General features: G+C 41.8%; 1 protein-coding gene across 1 annotated transcript in view; it reads right to left on the minus strand.

Annotated features, from left to right (window-relative positions):
* Positions 1 to 25,793, minus strand: part of LOC133555925 (inactive phospholipase C-like protein 2) — a 415,124-nt gene that overhangs the window by 31,251 nt on the left and 358,080 nt on the right. The window contains exon 24 of the mRNA XM_061905396.1: positions 15,525 to 15,600. Within this exon, the coding sequence (XP_061761380.1) occupies positions 15,525 to 15,600 (76 nt within the window). The remainder of the gene's footprint in view (positions 1 to 15,524; positions 15,601 to 25,793) is intronic.

The following is a 25,793-nucleotide window of genomic DNA, read 5'->3' on the forward strand; positions in this document are numbered from 1 at the left end:
AAATGTCACTATTTTTCATTAAAAAATTAATAATTTTACATTAAAAAAGTCACAACTGTACGAGAACATATTGCAATATTCCAAAAACAGAAACAATACGAGAAATTGTTCCCAATTTTGCAAGAAAGAAGTCGACATGTGAGGAAAAAACTGCTTTTAGTTAATTTATTTATTTTTCAATTTTTTGTTTGTAATTGATTTTCAATCTTCATTATTTACTTCAATTTACTACAGCATGTCTCTCGATACATTTCTTAAAATTAATTTTGGCCAGAGGGAGCGCATTTCAATTTCTTACACACATTTGTTATTTCATATATTGTCCAGAGGGGGAGCACTTTTTAAAACCTTTTTGTGACCACCCTAATTTTAAAATATATCACCACCAGGGGTACTAAAGAGACATTTTCTATTAGATGCAATGGTTTTCCAGTATTGGGACCATGATTTATGACCTAACTTCATCACCGGTCCTCATATGGACGGTAATTTTCCTTCTTGATGTCTCAAGAAGGGTAGGAATACAAGAACACACTCTCACACACTCTCACACACTCTCACACACACACACACACAAACACGCACGCACGCACGCACGCACGCACGCACACACACACACACACACACACACACACACACACATGCACATTGAAAAATGCCTACCTCTTTATGACCACCCTTTCTAGATATAAAAAATTGTATTTACAACATTAATAATATATACATACAATGCAAATATAAAAAAGCTTGTTGTGAAAAATTTGTTGGAATCTCACAAGAAAAAGGTCATAATTTTAGTCAACGCAAGTCAAAATTTTGAAGAAAAACTGAACATTTGTGCAATATTATGATAAAGTTGGAATTTACTCAATAATAGTCCCAATTTTACACGAAAAGCTTGACATTTTGGCAATTTTATGAAAACCGTCGTAATTTTTAGTCAACACGTCACCATTTTATAATAAAACTTTGAAAATGTTGGCAATATTATAATAACATTCGGAATTATACTCGCTGAAATGATGAGAAAAGTCAGAATTTTACTCCAAAAATGTCACCGTTTTACAAAAACAACAAACAAAATTGGCTAAGTTGCGATAAAAGTCAGAACTTTATAAGACAAATGTCACTATTTTGCATTAAAAAATTCATAATTTTACATAAAAAAAGTCACAACTGTACGAAAACATATTGCAATATTACAAAAACAGAAAGAATATGAGAAATTGTTCCCAATTTTGTAGGAAAGAAGTCGACACGTGAGGAAAAAAACTGCTTTTAGTTCATTTATTTATTTTTCAATTTTTTGTTTGTAATTGATTTTCAATCTTCATTATTTACTTCAATTTACTGCAGCATGTCTCTATATACATTTTTTTAAATACATTTTGGCCAGGGGGAGCGCATTTCAATTTCTTACACACACTTGTTATTTCATATATTGTCCAGAGGGGGAGCGCATTTCAATTTCTTACACACACTTGTTATTTCATATATTGTCCAGAGGGGGAGCGCATTTCAATTTCTTACACACACTTGTTATTTCATATATTGTCCAGAGGGGGAGCGCATTTCAATTTCTTACACACACTTGTTATTTCATATATTGTCCAGAGGGGGAGCACTTTTTAAAACCTTTTTGTGACCACACTAATTTTAAAATATATCACCACCAGGGGTACTAATGAGACATTCTCTATTAGATGCAATGGTTTTCCAGTATTGGGACCATGATTTATGTCCTAGCTTGATCATCAAAGCACCTCATATGGACGCTACTTTTCCTTCTTGATGTCTTAAGAAGGGTAAGAATACAAGAACACACACACACACACATGCACGTTGAAAAATGCCTACCTCTTTAGGACCACCCTTTCTAGATATAAAAAATTGTATTTACAACATTAATAATATATACATACAATGCAAATATAGAAAAGCTTGTTGTGAAAAATTAGTTGGAATCCCACAAGAAAAAGGTCATAATTTTAGTCAACGCAAGTCAAAATTTTGAAGAAAAACTGAACATTTGTGCAATATTATGATAAAGTTGGAATTTACTCAATAACAGTCCCAATTTTACAAGAAAAGCTTAACATTTTGGCAATTTTATGAAAACCGTCGTAATTTTTAGTCAACACGTCACCATTTTATTATAAAACTTTAAAAATGTTGGCAATATTATAATAACAATCGGAATTATACTCGCTGAAATTATGACAAAAGTCAGAATTTTACTCCAGAAATGTCACCGTTTTACAAAAACAACAAACAAAATTGGCTAAGTTGCGATAAAAGTCTGAACTTTTTAAGACAAATGTCACTATTTTGCATTAAAAAATTAATAATTTTACATAAAAAAGTCATAACTGTACGAGAACATATTGCAATATTACAAAAACAGAAACAATACGAAAAATTGTTCCCAATTTTGCAAGAAAGAAGTCGACACGTGAGGAAAAAAACTGCTTTTAGTTAATTTATTTATTTTTAAATTTTTTGTTTGTATTTGATTTTTAATCTTCATTATTTACTTCAATTTATTACAGCATGTCTTTATATAAATTTTTTTAAATTAATTTTGGCCAGAGGGAGCGCATTTCAATTTCTTACACACACTTGTTATTTCATATATTGCCCACAGGAGCCGCACTTTTGCAAACTTTTTGGGACCACACTAATTTTGATATGTTTCACTACCAGGGGTGCAAATAAGACATTCTCTATTAGATGCAATGGTTTTCCATATTGGGACCATGATTTATGTCCTAACTTGTTCACACCTCCTCATATGGACGGTACTTTTCCTTGTTGATGTCTCAAGAAGGGTGGGAATACAAGAACACACACACACACACACACACACACACACACTTGTATTGGTTGTCTTCTTGAGACCTCCAAAAAATGCCTACCTCTTTAGGACCACCCTTTCTAGATATAAAGATTTGTATTTACAACATTAATAATATAGACATACTATGCAAATATACAAAAGCTTGTTGTGAAACATTAGTTGGAATTTCACAAGAAAAACTTAGAATTTTGGCAGTAATATAATACAAGTCATAATTTTAGTCAACGCAAGTCCAAATTTATAAGAAAAACTGAACATTTGTACAATATTATGATAAAAGTTGGAATTTACTCAATAACAGTCGCAATTTTACAAGAAAAGCTTAACATTTTGGCAATTTTATGAAAACCGTCGTAATTTTACTCGACAAGTCACCATTTTATAAGAAAGCTTAAACATTTTTGGCAATATTACAATGACAATCGTAATTTTACTTGGCAAAATGATGACAAAAGTCATATTGCTCAAATTATTTCACTGTTTTACAAAAACAACAAACAAAATTGGCAATGTTGCAATAAAAGTCACAATTTTATAAGACAAATGTCACTATTTTGCATTAGAAAATTAATAATTTTACATAAAAAAGTCAAGAACATATTGCAATATCACAAAAACAGAAAGAATATGAAGTCGACACATTGTGACGAAAAAGACTGCTTTTAGTTCATTTATTTATCTTTCAATTTTTTTGTTTGTAATTGATTTTCAATCTTCATTATTTACTTCAATTTACTACAGCATGTCTCTCGATACATTTCTTAAAATTAATTTTGGCCAGAGGGAGCGCATTTCAATTTCTTACACACACTTGTTATTTCATATATTGTCCAGAGGGGGAGCACTTTTTAAAACCTTTTTGTGACCACCCTAATTTTAAAATATATCACCACCAGGGGTACTAATGAGACATTTTCTATTAGATGCAATGGTTTTCCAGTATTGGGACCATGATTTATGTCCTAACTTGATCACCGGTCCTCATATGGACGGTAATTTTCCTTGTTGATGTCTCAAGAAGGGTAGGAATACAAACACACACACACACACACACACACACACACACACACACTGAAGGTAGCATCTGGAGAACTCCCAGTGTGCATCCCAGCTGTGTGTGTGTGTGTGTGTGTGTGTCCTCCTGTTAAATGTGTGAGTGATGGCAAAGTGTCATTCGTGCCTTTAGGTTCGGGGGGGGGGGGGGGGGGGGGTGCAGAAGGTAAATCATCCGACACCTCTCCATTTTCATCAACACGCCACCGCCTCACTAGCCAAATTAAACCGCCGCAGAGAAAAAAAAACAAAAACAAAACGACCAACACGCACACACGAGTGGAAGGGTCTGAATGTGAGCATCATTCTGCACTTGATGCAAATTCATATTTTTAATAATGCATGTTCTCCAGGAACAATGTGCTCCTTCTTTAACCCTTGTTTGTTATCTGTAGCTATGAAAGAAGGCTCTGTTAAATCATATTTTCAATTAGATTCCTGCTGCCCCCGGCCCCAAAAGACTATATCTTTGTGTCCGGCGCATACTTTATACAACTGATTAACTTTTGTGAAGGAGGCTTTGGGCGGATGCGGCTCTCCTCACGTCCAACTGGCTCAGAACATGATGAATTCTTCTCAGTCAGACACTAATACAACTGTAGCTTTGTGTAAATAGACCCAGGCGTGTGTTTCTATTGTGGGTGGGGGCGAGCAGGTGGGCTGCGGGGAGAAGCTGAGGAAAGTGCATTTATGTGTGACATACAGCTGAGGCCCCCCCGGGGGTCCGCGTCAACACGCTGCGATTACGTAACAAAGGATGCGTGTCCGGACAAGTTGGGGGGGGTTTAAATAATCACGTAAGTAGATTTCATTAGGAGTAGTATTCATGTTTATTTTTACTAATAAAAGACATGGACGGGTGATTAATGGCAATGTTTCCTTCTACTCTATTCAGCAACCTTTGAACGCACCGTAAAAAACACCTTTGTCTTGTAATCCTTGATCACTCAAGTTTAGAGAACACAGCTTGTACAAACCCCGTTTCCATATGAGTTGGGAAATTGTGTTAGATGTAAATATAAAAACGGAATACAATGATTTGCAAATCCTTTTCAACCCATATTCAGTTGAATACGCTACAAAGACAAGATATTTGATGTTCAAACTCATAAACTTTATTTTTTTTTGCAAATAATAAGTCGGAGGGGTGAAGCCACGGGTGTGTTGACGCCAGAGTCTCCAGCTGCAGCAGGACAAAAGCTCCGCTGATCTCAGGTAAGAGCCGACTTATTACCACAATTTTCTCACCAAAAACTGCCGGTTGACATGTAGTCGGGATCCATGTTCGCTTGACCGCTCTGATCCATAGTAAAGCTTCACCTCCGGGAATTTTAAACAAGGATGCTACCTCAGTAGAAGCATTTAAGTCTCACCTTAAAACTCATCTGTATACTCTAGCCTTTAAATAGACCTCCTTTTTAGACCAGTTGATCTGCCGCTTCTTTTCTTTCTCCTATGTCCCCCCCTCCCTTGTGGAGGGGGTCCGGTCCGATGACCATGGATGAAGTACTGGCTGTCCAGAGTCGAGACCCAGGATGGACCGCTCGCCTGGGTATCGGTTGGGGACATCTCTACGCTGCTGATCCGCCTCCGCTTGAGATGGTTTCCTGTGGACGGGACTCTCGCTGCTGTCTTGGATCCGCTTTGAACTGAACTCTCGCGGCTGTGTTGGAGCCACTATGGATTGAACTTTCACAGTATCATGTTAGACCTGTTCGACATCCATTGCTTTCGGTCCCCTGGAGGGGGGGGGGTTGCCCACATCTGAGGTCCTCTCCAAGGTTTCTCATAGTCAGCATTGTCACTGGCGTCCCACTGGATGTGAATTCTCCCTGCCCACTGGGTGTGAGTTTTCCTTGCCCTTTTGTGTGTTCTTCCGAGGATGTTGTAGTCGTAATGGTTTGTGCAGTCCTTTGAGACATTTGTGATTTGGGGCTATATAAATAAACATTGATTGATTGATTGATTGATTGATTAAAACACTGTGTGCTTGTGTGGCTAAAGGCTAAAAGCTTCCCACCTCCATCTTTCTACTTTGACTTCGCCATTATTAATTGAACAAATTGCAAAAGATTCAGCAACACAAACGTCCAGAATACTGTTTAATTATGTGATTAAAGCAGACTACTTATAGCTTGGATCGGGCTGGAAAACAATGTCCGCTACAACCCGAGACGTCAAACGCACGCGTCATCATACGAGTCATCATACCGCGACGTTTTCAACACGACACTTCGCGGGAAATTTTAAAATTGCAATTTAGTAAACTAAAAAGGGCCGTATTGGCATGTGTTGCAATGTTAATATTTCATCATTGATATATAAATCAATCAATCAATCAATGAATGTTTACTTATATAGCCCTAAATCACTAGTGTCTCAAAGGGCTGCACAAACCACTACGACATCCTCGGTAGGCCCACATAAGGGCAAGGAAAAACTCACACCCAGTGGGACGTCGGTGACAATGATGACTATGAGAACCTTGGAGAGGAGGAAAGCAATGGATGTCGAGCGGGTCTAACATGATACTGTGAAAGTTCAATCCATAATGGATCCAACACAGCAGCGAGAGTCCCGTTCACAGCGGAGCCAGCAGGAAACCATCCCAAGCGGAGGCGGATCAGCAGCGCAGAGATGTCCCCAGCCGATACACAGGCGAGCAGTACATGGCCACCGGATCGGACCGGACCCCCTCCACAAGGGAGAGTGGGACATAGGAGAAAAAGAAAAGAAGCGGCAGATCAACTGGTCTAAAAAGGGAGTCTATTTAAAGGCTAGAGTATACAAATGAGTTTTAAGGTGAGACTTAAATGCTTCTACTGAGGTGGCATCTCAAACTTTTACCGGGAGGGCATTCCAGAGTACTGGAGCCCGAAATGAAAACGCTCTATAGCCCGCAGACTTTTTTTGGGCTTTAGGAATCACTAATAAGCCGGAGTCCTTTGAACGCAGATTTCTTGCCGGGACATATGGTACAATACAATCGGCAAGATAGGATGGAGCTAGACCGTGTAGTATTTTATACGTAAGTAGTAAAAACTAAATGATAAATGGGTTGTACTTGTATAGCGCTTTTCTACCTTCAAGGTACTCAAAGCGCTTTGACACTACTTCCACATTTACCCATTCACACACACTGATGGAGGGAGCTGCCATGCAAGGCGCCAACCAGCACCCATCAGGAGCAAGGGTGAAGTGTCTTGCTCAGGACACAACGGACGTGACGAGGTTGGTTCTAGGTGGGATTTGAACCAGTGACCCTCGGGTTGCGCACGGCCACTCTTCCACTGCGCCACGCCGTCCCTTAAAAAACCTTAAAGTCACATCTTAAGTGCACAGGAAGCCAGTGCAGGTGAGCCAGTACAGGCGTAATGTGATCAAACTTTCTTGTTCTTGTCCAAAGTCTAGCAGCCGCATTTTGTACCAACTGTAATCTTTTAATGCTAGACATGGGGAGACCCGAAAATAATAGGTTACAGTAATCGAGACGAGACGTAACAAACGCATGGATAATGATCTCGGCGTCTTTAGTGGACAGAACGGAGCGAATTTTAGCGATATTACGGAGATGAAACTGTCAGACTGCGTGGTCGGTAGTAGTGGGTTTCAGTCGGCCTTTAAAGGGGGACTGCACTTTTTTTTTTAATTTAGGATCAACTCAACAAAACAAAAAAAAACACACTCTCCTGATGGTCTCCTCATCTTTGCCATCCTCTCCCCCTCATTAAGCCCACGTCGCTCTCCATCAGCACTATTCATTTTTTCTGCTCTCCAAGGTCCAGGCTCTCTATTTTTCCTCTTTGCTGCAGCCCTTTTGTGACAGGAGCCTGCATTGTCTTCACCTGCCCACTGACAACATCAACACTCAATGCTGACTCACAACAACCGCGCTGTTGCCAAGGGGGCGAGAGCAGACATAACCCGTGTGGAAAAAAAACTATCGGGACATTAAACCAAACACTACAGGACGTGAAAATGGAGGAAAAATACGTATGAAACGGATCTTGCTTTGTGCTCTGGGTTTAAAATGATCCCACAAAATTTGAGGATTGTCCGAGTTGTCTGCTAAGATGAATAATTAAGATTCAGGAGCGTAGTCCAAACCTTGATTGGCTTGGCATCACAGTACAGGAACTTGTAATCAATTGTTTATCATGGAAGATTCAGTATCGCATCCATTGCTTTCGGTCCCCTAGAAGGGGGGGGGGGTGTAACAGTTCGAGATGCCACCTCAGTAGAAGCATTCAAGTCTCACCTTAAAACTCATTTGTATACTCTAGCCTTTAAATAGACTCCCTTTTTAGACCAGTTGATCTGCCGTTTCTTTTCTTTTTCTCCTATGTCCCACTCTCCCTTGTGGAGGGGGTCCGGTCCGGTCCGATCCGATGGCCATGTACTGCTTGCCTGTGTATCGGCTGGGGACATCTCTGCGCTGCTGATCCGCCTCCGCTTGGGATGGTTTCCTGCTGGCTCCGCTGTGAGCGGGACTCTCGCTGCTGTGTTGGATCTGCTTTGGACTGGACTCTCGCGACTGTGTTGGATCCATTATGGATTGAACTTTCACAGTATCATGTTAGACCCGCTCGACATCCATTGCTTTCGTCCTCTCCAAGGTTCTCATAGTCATCATTGTCACCGACGTCCCACTGGGTGTGAGTTTTCCTTGCCCTTATGTGGGCCTACCGAGGATGTCGTTGTGGTTTGTGCAGCCCTTTGAGACACTAGTGATTCAGGGCTATATAAGTAAACATTGATTGATTGATTGAACAGTGCAAAATATTGCTCATTTTTAGTGGTCTTTCTTGAACTATTTGGAAAAAAAATTTGTAAAAATAACTAAAAACGTGTTGAAAAATAAACAAGTGATTGTGGAGGGGGTCCGGTCCGATGACCATGGATGAAGTGCTGGCTGTCCAGAGTCGAGACCCAGGATGGACCGCTCGTCGGGACCCAGGATGGACCGCTCGCCTGTATCGATTGGGGACATCTCTACGCTGCTGATCCGCTTGAGATGGTTTCCTGTGGACGGGACTCTCGCTGCTGTCTTGGATCGGCTTGAACTGAACTCTCGCGGCTGTGTTGGAGCCACTATGGATTGAACTTTCACAGTATCATGTTAGACCCGCTCGACATCCATTGCTTTCGGTCCCCTAGAGGGGGGGGGGGTTGCCCACATCTGAGGTCCTCTCCAAGGTTTCTCATAGTCAGCATTGTCACTGGCGTCCCACTGGATGTGAATTCTCCCTACCCACTGGGTGTGAGTTTTTCTTGCCCTTTTGTGGGTTCTTCCGAGGATGTTGTAGTCATAATGATTTGTGCAGTCCTTTGAGACATTTGTGATTTGGGGCTATATAAATAAACATTGATTGATTCATTGATTGATTGACTAGGGCAGGGGTCGGGAACCTTTTTGGCTGAGAGAGCCATGAAAGCCGAATATTTTAAAATGTATTTCAGTGAGAGCCGTATAATATTTTTAACACTAAATACTGTCACGTTTTGTTGACGAACCCCGAGATGCAGAGACGGTGGCAGGCATTGAATAAGAACACATGATTTGATATAAATACTAAAACAAGAAGAAACAAAAGGGTACTCACAAAAGGTGCGCACGAGGCGGATAACAAACTAGGATAGGGACGGCATGGCGCAGTGGGTAGAGTGGCCGAGCGCAACCCGAGCGTTCCTGGTTCAAATCCCACCTAGTACCAACCTCGTCACGTCCGTTGTGTCCTGAGCAAGACACTTCACCCTTGCTCCTGATGGGTGCTGGTTGGCGCCTTGCATGGCAGCTCCCTCCATCAGTGTGTGAATGTGTGTGTGAATGGGTAAATGTGGAAGTAGTGTCAAAGCGCTTTGACTACCTTGAAGGTAGAAAAGCGCTATACAAGTACAACCCATTTATCATTTATATGAACAAGAAGGAACTATGGCATGAGCAGAGTGAACAAAAGTAGACACAGCTACAACGAAGTATTAATGACATTGACAGGTAGTGGTGACTACAATCCAGCACTTACTGGAAGACAAAGCAGGTACAAATAGGAGTGGGCTGATTGACACCAGGTGTGGCCAGGTGCCAACTTTTACTTGGGTATATTTATAGAGAAGAAACGCTACTTTTACTCCGCTCCATTTATCTGCAATCAGGTCGCTCCTCGCTACTTTTTTTTTATCGATCTTTTAATGCACGCTTTGTTTGTTTTGTTTTTGTCAGACACGCATTCAAAGTAGGAACTACGCATGCTTGCGTTTCACCAATCAAATGCAGACACTGGTGACGTTGGACCAATCAAACATAGCCAGGTGGTCACGTGACCGTCACATGTAGAACCCGACATGTTGAAAAACTTATTGGGGTGTTACCATTTAGTGGTCAACTGTACGGAATATGTACTGTACTGTGCAATCTAATAATAAAAGTTTCAATCAATCAACAAATCAATCAAAAGTGTAAAGGAAAAAAGACACTCTTTATATCAACCGTACTTCCCGTCACAAGCCTAAAGACTGATCGCACAGTTCCTGTCTTCACAATAAAAGCGCCGCTCCATCGCGCCTGCGCTAACAAAATAAGAGTCTCCGAAAGCCAGCGCAAACAAACTAGCAAGCTACGGAGTTTGCCGCCAATGTATTTCTTGTAAAGTGTATAAAAACGAATATGGAAGCTGGACAAATAAGATGCCAAAAACCAACGACTTTCATGATGTATTAGACAGGAAGGAGGAACTTTTTTTCTCCTCCATTTGAAAACCCGGACGTTATCAGCACTATACTGTCTGATTCCAATCAATGCAAGTCATCAGAATCAGGTAATACACCAACTTATATTCTTGTCTTCATGAAAGATAGGAATCTATATGTTAAACATGCATGTATATTCATTAAAACACCTTTAACATGTCAACAAAAACGGCAAAATAAATAAATATAAATTATATACTGTATATATAAAGGTGTATATATATATATATATATGATATGTGTGTATATGTATATGTATATATGAGGTAGATTACCTCGACTTGGTCATTTATTAAGTAATTGATTAACGTTGAAAAACTTATTGGGGTGTTACCATTTAGTGAAATATGTACTGTTCTGCAATCTGCTAACACAAGTTTCAATCAATCAATCCATCAATCAATCAATCAATCAATCAATCAATGCCTACTGTGCCTATGGTGCTGTTAAGTTATTGTGGCTCAATTTGCCTTATTTTTTATTTTATTTTAATGTACTATTATTTAATATATATTATTGTTTTAGTTGCTTAAGAGATATTCCTGCCTCTGAATTTGCTCATTGCTATTTTTATGTTTTTGTGCATTATTTGTTGCCGTAATCATTAAACGAACAGGTTACTCATCAGTTACTCAGTACTTGAGTAGTTTTTTCCACAACATACTTTTTACTTTCACGGGTGACTACTCCTTACTTTTACTTGAGTAATAAATCTCTAAAGTAACAGTACTCCTACTTGAGTACAATTTCTGGCTTCTCTACCCACCTCTGTGTGTACAATACACCTCTTATTCGGATGATTTAGGTGTCCCCGAACACGTTAAGAATGTACACTGCTCATTCCTTCTATTAGTATGTACACAAAGTCACTCTTCTACAAGGTTCTGTCATTATAAAAGTATGTTTCCATTTCATCCGACTAAATGCAGTAAGAGAGAAGTGATTTTGTCCTGGTGCACAGCAGCTCTTCACTGTGCTGCCGTCTGCTTTAAGCCTTCAAGTGTCAATAGAGAAGAAGAAGCCGTAGGCGACTTGAACATTCTCAAGCCTTTTTTTTTTTATTGTGTTTACATAACTAAAGAAAAGCATAAAATCTATTGCTTGTAGAATAAATACGACATACATTTTATAAACGGAAATGCTGATTATCGGTCCTGCTAGACACCGACACCTATTTAATAAAACCACCTGAACATTTGACAACCAAACAATTACGAAAAGCGACTCGGTAAGGAATCTGGGTATTATCTTGCACCCAACTCTCTCGTTAGACTCCTAGGTCTTGTTCACGAGTGAGGGAAGAGTGGATCGTGAGTAATGCGGACGTTGTACCGATCCGTTGTGGTGAAGAAGGAGCTGAGCCAGAAGGCAAAGCTCTCTATTTACCGGTCGATCTACGTTCCCATCCTCACCTATGGTCATGAGCTGTGGGTCATGACCGAAAGGATAAGATCACGGGTACAAGCGGCCGAAATGAGTTTGGGGCTCTCCCTTAGAGATAGGGTGAGAAGCTCTGCCATCCGGGAGGAACTCAAAGTAAAGCCGCTGCTCCTCCACATCGAGAGGAGCCAGATGAGGTGGCTCGGGCATCTGGTCAGGATGCCACCCGAACGCCACCCTAGGGAGGTGTTTAGGGCACGTCCGACCGGTAGGAGGCCACGGGGAAGACCCAGGACACGTTGGGAAGACTATGTCTCCCGGCTGGCCTGGGAACGCCTCGGGATCCCCCGGGAAGAGCTAGACGAAGTGGCTGGGGAAAGGGAAGTCTGGGCTTCCCTGCTTAGGCTGTTGCCCCCGCGACCAGACCTCGGATAAGCGGAAGATGATGGATGGATGGATGGCAACTCTCTCGTTTGAGTCACACATCAGAGTGTTCCTAAAACGGCCTGCTTTCATCGTAACATCGCTAAAATTCGTCCCATTTTCTCCGCCACCGAAGCTGAGATCATAATTCATGCGGTTCGTTTCGTCTCATCCCGATTACTGTAACGTGTCCCCCGTCCAAAGGCAAAACCTAGTAACTCACTTCTAGCTGATTTTGAGAAAACAAAGGAAAAGCAATCCATCTTGAGGCTGTCTTACAAAGATCTACAAAGTCATCAAACGTGGGGTGCCCACACTTCTTCTGCAGGCGAGCTACTTTTCAATTGACCAACTCGAGGGGATCTACCTCATTTATATATGTCATTTATATTTATTTATTTATGAAAGAGACATTTTTGTAAACAAGTTAAATGTGTTTAATGATAATACAAGCATGTGTAACACATATCATGTCCGTTGTGTCCTGAGCAAGACACTTCACCCTTGCTCCTGATGGGTGCTGGTTGGCGCCTTTCATGGCAGCTCCCTCCATCAGTGTGTGAATGTGTGTGTGAATGGGTAAATGTGGAAGTAGTGTCAAAGCGCTTTGAGTACCTTGAAGGTAGAAAAGCGCTATACAAGTACAACCCATTTATCATTTATATAGATGTCTTTCTTTCACAAAGACAAGAATATAAGTTGGTGTATTACTTGATTCTGATGACTAGCATTGATTGGAATCAGACAGTAATGATGATAACGCCGGTTTTTGGCATCTAATTCATCCAGCTTCCATACACATTACAAGAAAAATATTGGCGGCAAATTCCGTAGCTTGCTTGATTGACATTCACGGCACCCAAGGGTCTTGTGAGATGACGCTGGCTGCTGCCAGTTTATTATTATGAAAAAAATGACAGAGAGGAAGGCGAGAAACACTTTTTATTTCAACAGACTTTCGCGCCGTCCCTTCCGTCAAAACTCTAAAGGCCGACTGCACATTTCCTATCTTCACAATAAAAGCCCTGCTTCATGCTGCCTGCGCTAACAAAATAAGAGTCTCAGAAAGCTGGCGTGCACAAGTGATGTGCACGCCAGCTTTCTGAGGGATCGCTTGTGCACGCCAGTTTTCCGAGACTCTGTATTTAGTTAGCGCAGGCAGCATGAAGCAGGGCTTTTATTGTGAAGATAGGAAATGTGCAGTCGGCCTTTGGAGTTTTGACGGAAGGTACGGCGCGAGAGTCTGTTGAAATAAAAAGTGTTTCTCGCCTTCCTCTCGGTCATATTTTCATAATAATGATCTTGCAGCAGCCAGCGTCATCTCACAAGACCCTCCGGTACCGTGAATGTCATTTAAGTGACGTCTTGGTGAAGATTGATGATCACTAATTTTTAGTTCTATTTTTTTTTAAAAGCCTGGCTGGAGATCGACTGACACACCCCCCGCGGTCGACTGGTAGCTTGCGATCGACGTAATGGGCACCCCTGGTGTAGATGTTTTCTTGAGCTTTCATTTTCTTGCCGATCGAGCCGTGGATTGAATCTGCTCTCACGAACGTGTGCCCTTTCTCCAGGTATTTTATCACAATCTCGGGTGGGCCCCATTCTGCGTTTGCACATCGGGCAACAGCCGTGAACAGCGTCCAGTTGTTATTTTGACCTCCACAGTTATCTGCTCAAAAGAGTATGCAAGGGCGAAGAATCAAGAACAATACATTTAACGAAGGTGCTTGCAACGTCCTGGGCCAATCTTCCAAATATCCCCTCGTGCCATAATATCACATAATCAGGTTGACCGTCGGCCCCCATTCGTCTCATTAAAGACAATAAGGCGACTGACAAAGAAGCTCCGATTGGTCCCTTGAGATACTAGGTTTTTCTGTTGTATCTACGCGGTTATGTGGTAGTTGCTAGGTCCTGCCATGCGCGTAACAGCTTACTTACGGAAAAAATTACAATCTTGCATACATTTTTTTTTTTTTCCCAAGATGGCGCTGCTGTAGTGGCTGCTGTAGGCAGGAGCTCTGTGCTCTTGTGTCATCCTTTTGTGTTTCCCTCTTGTTTTCATGTCTTATTATATTTTTTTTGCCTTTTGGTCCGGGACCCTTGGGGACTGTGTGACAAGGGGTGTCACTTTCGTGACCTCTGTGGTGCTTTTTTGTGGACTTCTGGATCTGCCTCCCGGGAGCCTTTTGGCCATGGAGACCAGCTGCTGGGTCTCTGCTACACCAGAGTCGGTTTGGAGGGACTGGAGGAGATGCGGATGAGGGGACAGGGCTGCGGAGCTAGCACTGAGCGCTGGGACGGAGAGGCTTCGCGGTGTCTTGGCTGGGTGAGCAGGTGTCGGACACCTCAGTCTCCTTGGACGTTATCATCGCTCATCCATGCGGACTGGACACTGGCCGAGAGTGGAGTCGGCTGTCTTGGTTGCTTTGTTGGGTCTGCTCCTGTCTCTGGCCATCCTCCCTCCACCCCAGCGGACGATGGTGTGGAACACCGCAGAGGCCACCACAGTGGATATGTTTCTTTTACTTTTTATTCACAGCTGTATGTAGAAGTGTCTGGTTGTATCTGCTGCTTTAATGTCTTCTGTGTTCTTTGATGTTTGATGTTTCCCTCTTACACACATGTAAGAGGGATGTGTACTATGGCTATGAGTTGTTTTTTTCCCTTGGCCTCAGTCTGCACCCCCTCTCCAGTGCCCAGGTTAAGACCGATTTTTTAAATTTTATTTTAATCTTGTATTTTTTTCTCCCATTCCCCCCTTGTTAACCTGTATCTCATCTTTTTTGTAAGGGGCGCTGGAAGCCGGCAGACCCGTCAGCGATCCTGTTCTGTCTCCCTGTAATGTTTGTCTGATCCTGAATGGGATTGTGCTGAAAATTTTAATTTTCCTGAAGGAACTCTCCTGACGGAATAAAGAAAGTACTATCTTCTATCTATCTGATGTAAAGCATATCACCTAGGAACTCCAAAATTATTGTCGGCTCAGTTTTGACCAAAATTGAGTTACTGGGTTTTGCCTTTGGACGGGAGACATTACCACTTAAAGAGCCTCACGTACCTGCACGCTGTGCTTGCATCAGCTTGGAGTAGACCACATCAGCGGACTCGATCAGGGTTCTGCTGGTTTGAATCATCTATGCAACACAGAGAATGCAAAGTTCAACATTTATTTTCTAAAAAAAAAAAAGGGTCAATATCGGATTCAACATACAATGAACGAAACAACAAATAGTCAATTATATTTACAGTATTTTTCGGGTTTATAAGTCGCTCCGGAGTATAAGTCGAACCGGCCGAAAATGCATAATAAAGAAGGGAAAAAACATATATAAGTCGCACTGGAGTATAAATCGCATTTTTGGGGAAATTTTATTTGATAAAATCCAACACCAAAAATAAATGGGTTGTACTTGTATAGCGCTTTTCTACCTTCAAGGTACTCAAAGCGCTTTGACAATACTTCCACATTTATCCATTCACACACACATTCACACACTGATGGAGGGAGCTGCCATGCAAGGCGCCAACCAGCACCCATCAGGAGCAAGGGTGAAGTGTCTTGCTCAGGACAAAACGGACGTGACGAGGTTGGTACTAGGTGGGATTTGAACCAGGGACCCTCGGGTTGCGCACGGCCACTCTCCCACTGCGCCACGCCGTCCCTTTTCGGTCCAATTTTTGTTCAGCCTGTATCAGTTTTTATAAGTTGAAATAATCCATTTTAATAGCTACGACAGTAGCATATAGCAGTTAGCATTCCATGACCCACAATGCACTTCTGCATTGACGTGTGTGTGACGATTTTCTTCGTCTCGTCCGCGAATGAGATAAATAATATTATTTGATGTGCGAAGCGACCGGAATGAGAATCAACACCTCCAAGTCCGAGTCCATGGTTCTCGCCCGGAAAAGGGTGGAGTGCCATCTCCGGGTTGGGGAGGAGACCCTGCCCCAAGTGGAGGAGTTCAAGTACCTAGGAGTCTTGTTCACGAGTGAGGGAAGAGTGGATCGTGAGATCGACAGGCGGATCGGTGCGGCGTCTTCAGTAATGCGGACGTTGTACCGATCCGTTGTGGTGAAGAAGGAGCTGAGCCGGAAGGCAAAGCTCTCAATTTACCGGTCGATCTACGTTCCCATCCTCACCTATGGTCATGAGCTTTGGGTCATGACCGAAAGGATAAGATCACGGGTACAAGCGGCCGAAATGAGTTTGGGTCTCTCCCTTAGAGATAGGGTGAGAAGCTCTGCCATCCGGGAGGGACTCAAAGTAAAGCCGCTGCTCCTTCACATCGAGAGGAGCCAGATGAGGTGGTTCGGGCATCTGGTCAGGATGCCACCCGAACGCCTCCCTAGGGAGGTGTTTAGGGCACGTCCAACCGGTAGGAGGCCACGGGGAAGACCCAGGACACGTTGGGAAGACTATGTCTCCCGGCTGGCCTGGGAACGCCTCGGGATCCCCCGGGAAGCGCTAGACGACGTGGCTGGGGAGAGGGAAGTCTGGGTTTCCCTGCTTAGGCTGTTGCCCCCGCGACCCGACCTCGGATAAGCGGAAGATGATGGATGGATGGATGGATGGATGATGGATGGATGTTTTTCGGTAATGTGTTAATAATTTCACACATAAGTCGCTCCTGAGTATAAGTCGCACCCCCGGCCAAACTATGAAAAAAACTGCAACTTATAGTCCGAAAAATACGGTAAATAGCGTTTTTTTTAGGGGGGGGGGTGACTCAAAGCTCTGTACAGTGTTAATTTTGACAGTAAAATTTGATTTAGTTTTAGTCATAGTCTTTTGACTAAAATGTAATTTAGTTTTAGTCATAATTTAGTTATTTAAATTGTTTTAGTTTTAGTTGACGAAATATTATAAGATCATAGTCGACGAAAACTACAGTAGATTTAGTCGACTAAAGGGTAATATGTAAACTTTCCCTTCAATTTCTTAAAGTCAAAGCAAAACAGCGAAAAAATCACCGATACAAGTCGTATTTTGATGAAAATCATGTCTCAAATTTAGTATTTCACGAGTAAGCCGTGTAATAAACGAGATAACAACGAGTGAGTTGTGTGTTGTGGAAAATGCTTACCTGTGTGTGGATTTCGGGGTGATTCGACTGTAAATGTCGCTTCAAGTTTGTTGTGTTTTTCCCCGTAATCCTCGCACTGCATTCCTTACACTGCGTCTTGTTATCTTTGACGTCAAATATAAAATTTCCCCTTATATCCTCTCTCCTCTTCCTCCCCGGCGTTGACATGTTGTCTTCTGCAGCGCATTCCCAAACGCAAACTACGTTTACGTAACTTCCTTACCACGTGGCTCCGATTGGTTCTCTTCCCAACACCTCCCGCCTCTTCCTAACGAAATGAGTTCCGATTGGATCTCGTCTCTGGCAGAAATTTTCGTCTCGTTTTTATTCGTTGACGAATTTGTCAATACACCTCGTCATCGTCTAAGTCCACGTAAATTATTTTTTATTTAGTTATTGTCTCGTTTGATAAAAAAGGTCGTTGACGATAACTATGACGAAAATTTTTCGTCAACACTGGCTCTTTATATTGAGAAACCCATTATCTACATTTAAGCTATGTTTACACCAGTGTGGGCGGCATTGAGAACAAGGCGAGTGAAGTCTCTCGCCCAAGGACACAATGGCATTGACTAGGATGGTGGAAGCTGGATTTGAACCAGGAACCCCGAAGTTTCTGGTCAGCCGCTCTACCATCTGAGCCACGCCGCCCCTACAGTTTTTACGTCGGGAAAAAAACAGAACGGACACATGGCACTCTTTGGGTGAAACAGTGAAACAATATATACCGTATTTTTCGGACTATAAGTCGCAGTTTTTCTCATAGTGCGACTTATACTCCGGAGCGACTAATTTGTGAGATTAATAACACATTACCGCAAAATATCAATATTATTTAGCTCAGGGGTGCCCACACTTTTTCTGCAGGCGAGCTACTTTTCAATTGACCAACTCGAGGGGATCTACCTCATTTATACATAGCATTTATATTTATTTATTTATGAAAGAGACATTTTTGTAAACAAGTTAAATGTGTTTAATGATAATACAAGCATGTGTAACACATATAGATGTCTTTCTTTCACAAAGACAAGAATATAAGTTGGTGTATTACCTGATTCTGATGACTTGCATTGATTGGAATCAGACAGTAATGATGATAACGCCCACATTTTCAAATGGAGGAGAAAAAAAGTTGTCCTTTCTGTACAATACCACATGAAAGTGGTTGGTTTTTGGCATCTAATTCATCCAGCTTCCATACACTTTACAAGAAAAACATTGGCGGCAAATTCCGTAGCTTGCTTGATTGACATTCACGGCACCCGAGGGTCTTGTGAGATGACGCTGGCTGCTGCCAGTTTATTAATATGAAAAAATGACAGAGAGGAAGGCGAGAAACACTTTTTATTTCAACAGACTTTCGCGCCGTCCCTTCCGTCAAAACTCTAAAGGCCGACTGCACATTTCCTATCTTCACAATAAAAGCCCTGCTTCATGCTGCCTGCGCTAACAAAATAAGAGTCTCGGAAAGCTGGCGTGCACAAGTGATGTGCACGCCAGCTTTCTGAGGGATCGCTTGTGCACGCCAGTTTTCCCAGACTCTTATTTAGTTAGCGCAGGCAGCATGAAGCAGGGCTTTTATTGTGAAGATAGGAAATGTGCAGTCGGCCTTTAGAGTTTTGACAGAAGGTACGGCGCGAGAGTCTGTTGAAATAAAAAGTGTTTCTCGCCTTCCTCTCGGTCATATTTTCATAATAATGATCTTGCAGCAGCCAGCGTCATCTCACAAGACCCTCCGGTACCGTGAATGTCATTTAAGTGACGTCTTGGTGAAGATTGATGATCACTAATTTTTAGGTCTATTTTTTTTAAAAGCCTGGCTCGAGATCGACTGACACACCCCCCGCGGTCGACTGGTAGCTCGCGATCGACGTAATGGGCACCCCTGATTTAGCTCATTCACGTAAGAGACTAGACGTATAAGATTTCATGGGCTTTAGCAATTAGGAGTGACAGATTGTTTGGTAAACATATAGCATGTTCTTTATGTTATAGTTATTTGAATGACTCTTACCATAATATCAATCAATCAATCAATGTTTATTCATATAGCCCTAAATCACTAGTGTCTCAAAGGGCTGCACAAACCACTACGACATCCTCGGAAGAACCCACATAAGGGCAAGGAAAACTCACACCCAGTGGGACGTCGTTGACAATAATGACTATTAGAACCTTGGAGAGGACCACATACCACATATGTGGGCAACCCCCCCCCCACCCTCTACATAGTGGATTACGTTAACATAGCAGGCACCTTCTCAGTTGGTTATTTATGCCTCATATAACGTACACTTATTCAGCCTGTTGTTCACTATTCTTTATTTTAAATTGCCTTTCAAATGTCTCTTCTTGGTGTTGGGTTTTATCAAATTCCCCAAAAAATGCGACTTATACTCTAGTGCGACTTATATATATTTTTTTCCATCTTTATTATGCATTTTCGGCAGGTGCGACTTATACTCCGAAAAATGCGGTAAGTACTTTTACAATAATCATGCAGGTTCAGATTTTTATTAACTATAAATACAATTTAGTGTTCAATAATCTTAACATAATATATGCATTTTAAGATAGTAGGACAGTGGTTCTTAACCAGGGTTCGATCGAACCCTAAGGGTTCGGTGAGTCGGCCTCAAGGGTTCGGCGGAGGTCAAAACACACCCGACTCAACGTGTAAATACAAACTTCTCCCTATCAGCCTATTACGGATACAGGAACAGCTAACTGATTTGCAGGTGTGTCATTTGTTGTGAGTTCATGCACTGTGTTGGTTTTGTTGTTTGAACAAGGTGATGTTCATGCACGGTTCATTTTGTGCACCGGTAAAAAAGAAAACATGGTAACACTTTAGTATGGGGAACATATTCACCATTAATATAGGTGCTTATCAACATGCAAATTAGTAACATATTGGCTCTTAACTTGTCATTAAGTTCTTACTAATGCCTTATTCATCATGGCCTTTTTATAACCCTGGGTATTATCTTCGACCCAACTCTCTCATTTGAGTCACACATTAAAAGCGTTACTAAAACGGCCTTCTTTCATCTCCGTAATATCGCTAAAATTCGCTCCATTCTGTCCACTAAAGACGCCGAGATCATTATCCATGCGTTTGTTACGTCTCGCCTCGACTACTGTAACGGATTATTTTCGGGTCTCCCCATGTCTAGCATTAAAAGATTACAGTTGGTACAAAATGCGGCTGCTAGACTTTGGACAAGAACAAGAAAGTTTGATCACATTACGCCTGTACTGGCTCACCTGCACTGGCTTCCTGTGCACTTAAGATGTGACTTTAAGGTTTTACTACTTACGTATAAAATACTACACGGTCTAGCTCCATCCTATCTTGCCGATTGTATTGTACCATATGTCCCGGCAAGAAATCTGTGTTCAAAAGACTCCGGCTTATTAGTGATTCCTAAAGCCCAAAAAAAGTCTGCGGGCTATAGAGCGTTTTCCGTTCGGGCTCCAGTACTCTGGAATGCCCTCCCGGTAACAGTTCCAGATGCTACCTCAGTAGAAGCATTTAGGTCTCACCTTAAAACTCATCTGTATACTCTAGCCTTTAAATAGACCTCCTTTTTAGACCAGTTGATCTGCCGCTTCTTTTCTTTCTCCTATGTCCCCCCCTCCCTTGTGGAGGGGGTCCGGTCCGATGACCATGGATGAAGTACTGGCTGTCCAGAGTCGAGACCCAGGATGGACCGCTCGCCTGTATCGGTTGGGGACATCTCTACGCTGCTGATCCGCTTGAGATGGTTTCCTGTGGACGGGACTCTCGCTGCTGTCTTGGATCCGCTTGAACTGAACTCTCGCGACTGTGTTGGAGCCACTATGGAATGAACTTTCACAGTATCATGTTAGACCCGCTCGACATCCATTGCTTTCGGTCCCCTAGAGAGGGGGGGTTGCCCACATCTGAGGTCCTCTCCAAGGTTTCTCATAGTCAGCATTGTCACTGGCGTCCCACTGGATGTGAATTCTCTCTGCCCACTGGGTGTGAGTTTTCCTTGCCCTTTTGTGGGTTCTTCCGAGGATGTTGTAGTCGTAATGATTTGTGCAGTCCTTTGAGACATTTGTGATTTGGGGCTATATAAATAAACATTGATTGATTGATTGATAACCCTAACCCTTTTACCCTGACCCTAACCAAATAACGCTAAATTAAGTCTTTATCACTTAAAATATGTTCCCCTTGTGTCCAAATAATTCTAAATTAAGTCTTTGTTACTTAGAACAGTGGTTCTCAAATGGGTGTACTTGAAGGTGTCACAGTTATTTGGTGTCGAACCCCAAGATGCAGAGAAGGAGTTCAGGCATTTGGTAAGTAAACGTGATTTAATAAATATACTAAGACAAAAACAAAACCAAAAGGGTACAAACAAAAAGCACGCACATGGGCGGATATAACAAACTAAGGGCTATGAACAAACTAATCGGAAGCAGGGAACAAAAAACAGTAAGCTACAAAACAAGTACCAAATATAGCTTACCGCTACGCTGCATTCACACGACCAGTAGGAATGACAAGTAGAAAATGACATTGACACGACAATACAATGATCCAACCACTGACACAAGACAAAAGGAGGTACAAATAGGAGCCGGCTGATTGGCAACAGGTGTGGCCAGATGCCAATCAGGCACAGCTGAAGGGGAACTTAGCACTCAGGGAACAAGACAGGAAGCTGACAAAATAAGAGCACTAGACAGGAACTAAAAGACAGGAAATACTAAACACACGGAGGAGAAGCTAAAACACAAACAAACTGTCAGTGGCAACTCTGACAGACGGTATGCCAAGGGGTAAGTGAGATTTTTTTTTTTTTAATATTCTAAAAAATAAGCCACAGTTCAAAAATCCTTTATAAATATATTTATTGAATAATACTTCAACAAAATATGAATGTAAGTTCATAAACTGTGAAAAGAAATGCAACAATGCAATATTCAGTGTTGACAGCTAGATTTTTTTGTGGACATGTTCCATAAATATTGATGTTAAAGATTTCTTTTTTTGTGAAGAAATGTTTAGAATGAAGTTGATGAATCCAGATGGATCTCTAATACAATCCCCAAAGAGGGCACTTTAAGTTGATGATTATTTCTATGTGTAGAAATCTTTATTTATAATTGAATCACTTGTTTATTTTTCAACAAGTTTTTAGTTATTTTTATACATTTTTTTTCCAAATAGTTCAAGAAAGACCACTACAAATGAGCAATATTTTGCACTGTTATACAATTTAATAAATCAGAAACTGATGACATAGTGCTGTATTTTACTTCTTTATCTCTTTTTTTTTTTCAACCAAAAATGCTTTGCTCTGATTAGGGGGTACTTGAATTAAAAAAAATGTTCACACTGGGTACATCACTGAAAAAAGGTTGAGAACCACTGACTTAGAATATGTTCCCCATACTAAAGTGTCACCAAAAAAATAGAACTTTATATTGAATTTGCCAAAAAATAAATGTTTTCACTAAAAAAGGGTTCGGTGAATGCACATATGAAACTGGTGGGGTTCGGTACCTCCAACAAGGTTAAGAACCACTGTAGTAGGAGGACGTCAAAGTGCGTTTAGAGCATGGGTGTCAAACTCTGGCCCGCGGGCCAAAACTGGCCCGCCGTGTAATTTAATTTGGCTCTTGAGGCAATATCGATTTAGCATTAGAGCTGGCCCGCCGGTGTTATACAACGTCGGTGCCGCTGTAACACCGCTAATACTCATATTTGCCAACCCTCCTAATTTTCCCGGTAGAATCCCGAAGTTCAGTGCCCCTCCCGCAAATCTCCCGGGGCAACCATTCTCCCGAATTTCTAGCGATTTCCACCTGGACAACTATATTGGGGGCGTGCATTTAAGGCACTGCCTTTAGCGTTTTCTACAACCTGTCGTCACGTCCGCTTTTCCTCCATACTAACAGCGTGTCACATAATATTTGTGGCTTTTACACACACACACACACAAGTGAATGCAAACGCATACTTGGTCAACAGCCATACAGGTCATACTGAGGGTGGTCGTATAAACAACTTTAACACTGTTACAAATATGCGCCACACTATGAACCCACACCAAACAAGAACGAAAAACAAATTTCGGGTGAACATCCGAAATGTTCAGAACCCCTTACAGCACTAAGTCTTCCGGGAAACTTCCAGCAAACTGACCAATAATTAACGTTTTATTCATACATTTTCTCTTGCTACTTCAAGGCTTGAATGTTTGGTTCATTCATTATTGTTATTTTATTTTCAAATTTATTATTAGCCTGTGGAAAAAATGTGATATTTACCTCAGAAGATTGCAAATAGAAAAAAAGGCATAAAATGTTTATTTAAATTTTATTCGATATGCCATTGATGTTTTTTTAATTATTATTATTATTATTTGAAACTGGATTTTGCATGTCACTAAAGTCATATAAGCCTTGCTTGTTCAATATTTAATGCAAAACTTGTTTGGGTCCTTATTAAAAGGTTAATTTGTTCAACCTTAGCCCGCGGCTTTGTTCCGTTTTAAATTTTGGCCCACTCTGTATTTGAGTTTTAGAGCACCTTCGCAAGCCGCTACGACTCTAAAAATTGAGCTTTCTTGCTGTGATGCCCCAGTGCCACTCGCGGTATTAGCTGGTTATATTCAGGCATCCTTCCCTGCATGCCCTCGAAAAAAAAAAACATGTGGATTGGAGCGTGAGAGACACTTTGACAGGGCCCAAGCCTGAAAAGAAAAGTGAGAGGGAGAGGGAGCGTACGCCGCGGAACCCACCGTGGGCGTCCCACCATCGACCTGAACCAGCATGTTGACACAACAACAACAACCTGGCAAAAGCTCTCCAGCAGCCGGAGCAGAGCCAAGGAAGAGAGATCATTAGTCCTGCAAGCCTTATTTTAGGTGTAATGGCTCAACTTTTACTATATTGGTAACCTTTTCTTAATTGTTTCTATGTCCAATGATGGTAACTTCATCATTAATTGTGTCTTGAAGCAATGAAGTGGAGTGAAGTGCATTACTTGCCTAAAACCAACAGAGGTCCAACTAAAGATAAATCGTACCATTTTGTCACAGCCAGAAAAAAGGCAATAAGGAAAAGTATACTAAAACATGGAAAGAAAGAATGATTAAAGGCCTACTGAAATGAGATTTTCTTATTCAAACGGGGATAGCAGGTCCATTCTATGTGTCATACTTGATCATTTTGCGATATTGCCATATTTTGGCTGAAAGGATTTAGTAGAGAACATCGACGATAAAGTTCGCAACTTTTGGTCGCTAATAAAAAAGCCTTGCCTTTACCGGAAGTAGCAGACGATGTGCGCGTGACGTCACGGGTTGTAGGGCTCCTCACATCTGAACATTGATTATAATCATAGCCTCCAGCAGCAAGAGCTATTCAGACCGAGAAAGCAACAATTTCCCCATTAATTTGAGCGAGGATGAAAGATTTGTGGATGAGGAAAGTTAGAGTGAAGCACAAAAAAAAGAAAAGAAAAAAAGAAAAGGCGACGGCTCCAGGCGGCGGCAGTGGGAACGTTTCAGATGTAATTAGGGACGGCGTGGCACAGTGGGGAGAGTGGCCGTGCGCAACCCGAGGGTCCCTGGTTCAATTCCCACCTAGTACCAACCTCGTCACGTCCGTTGTGTCCTGAGCAAGACACTTCACCCTTGCTCCCGATGGGTGCTGGTTGGCGCCTTGCATGGCAGCTCCCTCCATCAGTGTGTGAATGTGTGTGTGAATGGGTAAATGTGGAAGTAGTGTCAAAGCGCTTTGAGTACCTTGAAGGTAGAAAAGCGCTATATAAGTACAACCCATTTAATTAGACACATTTACTAAGATAATTCTGGAAGATCCCTTATCTGCTTATTGTTTTAATAGTGTTTTAGTGAGATTGTAAAGTCATACCTCAAAGTCGGATGGCTGCGGTGAACACGCCCATGTCTCAGAGAGAAGCCGAGGAGCCAAGATCACAGCTGCCTTTTTGTTGACAGCTACTGCAGGAGGACGCATAATCCACTGATGTCTCCGGTAAGATATATATCACAATTTTCCCATCCAAAAACATGCTGGTTGACGTAGACAAACATGTTCGCTTGACCGCTCCGTGTTAAAGCTTCACAACAAACAAAGAAACAGCGGCTGTGTTTCGGTTGCTAAAGGCAGCTGCAATACACCGCTTTCCACCAACAGCATTCTTCTTTGACGTCTCCATTATTAATTGAACA

Source organism: Nerophis ophidion, linkage group LG07, assembly GCF_033978795.1.
Source record: "Nerophis ophidion isolate RoL-2023_Sa linkage group LG07, RoL_Noph_v1.0, whole genome shotgun sequence".
Taxonomy (NCBI): domain Eukaryota; kingdom Metazoa; phylum Chordata; class Actinopteri; order Syngnathiformes; family Syngnathidae; genus Nerophis; species Nerophis ophidion.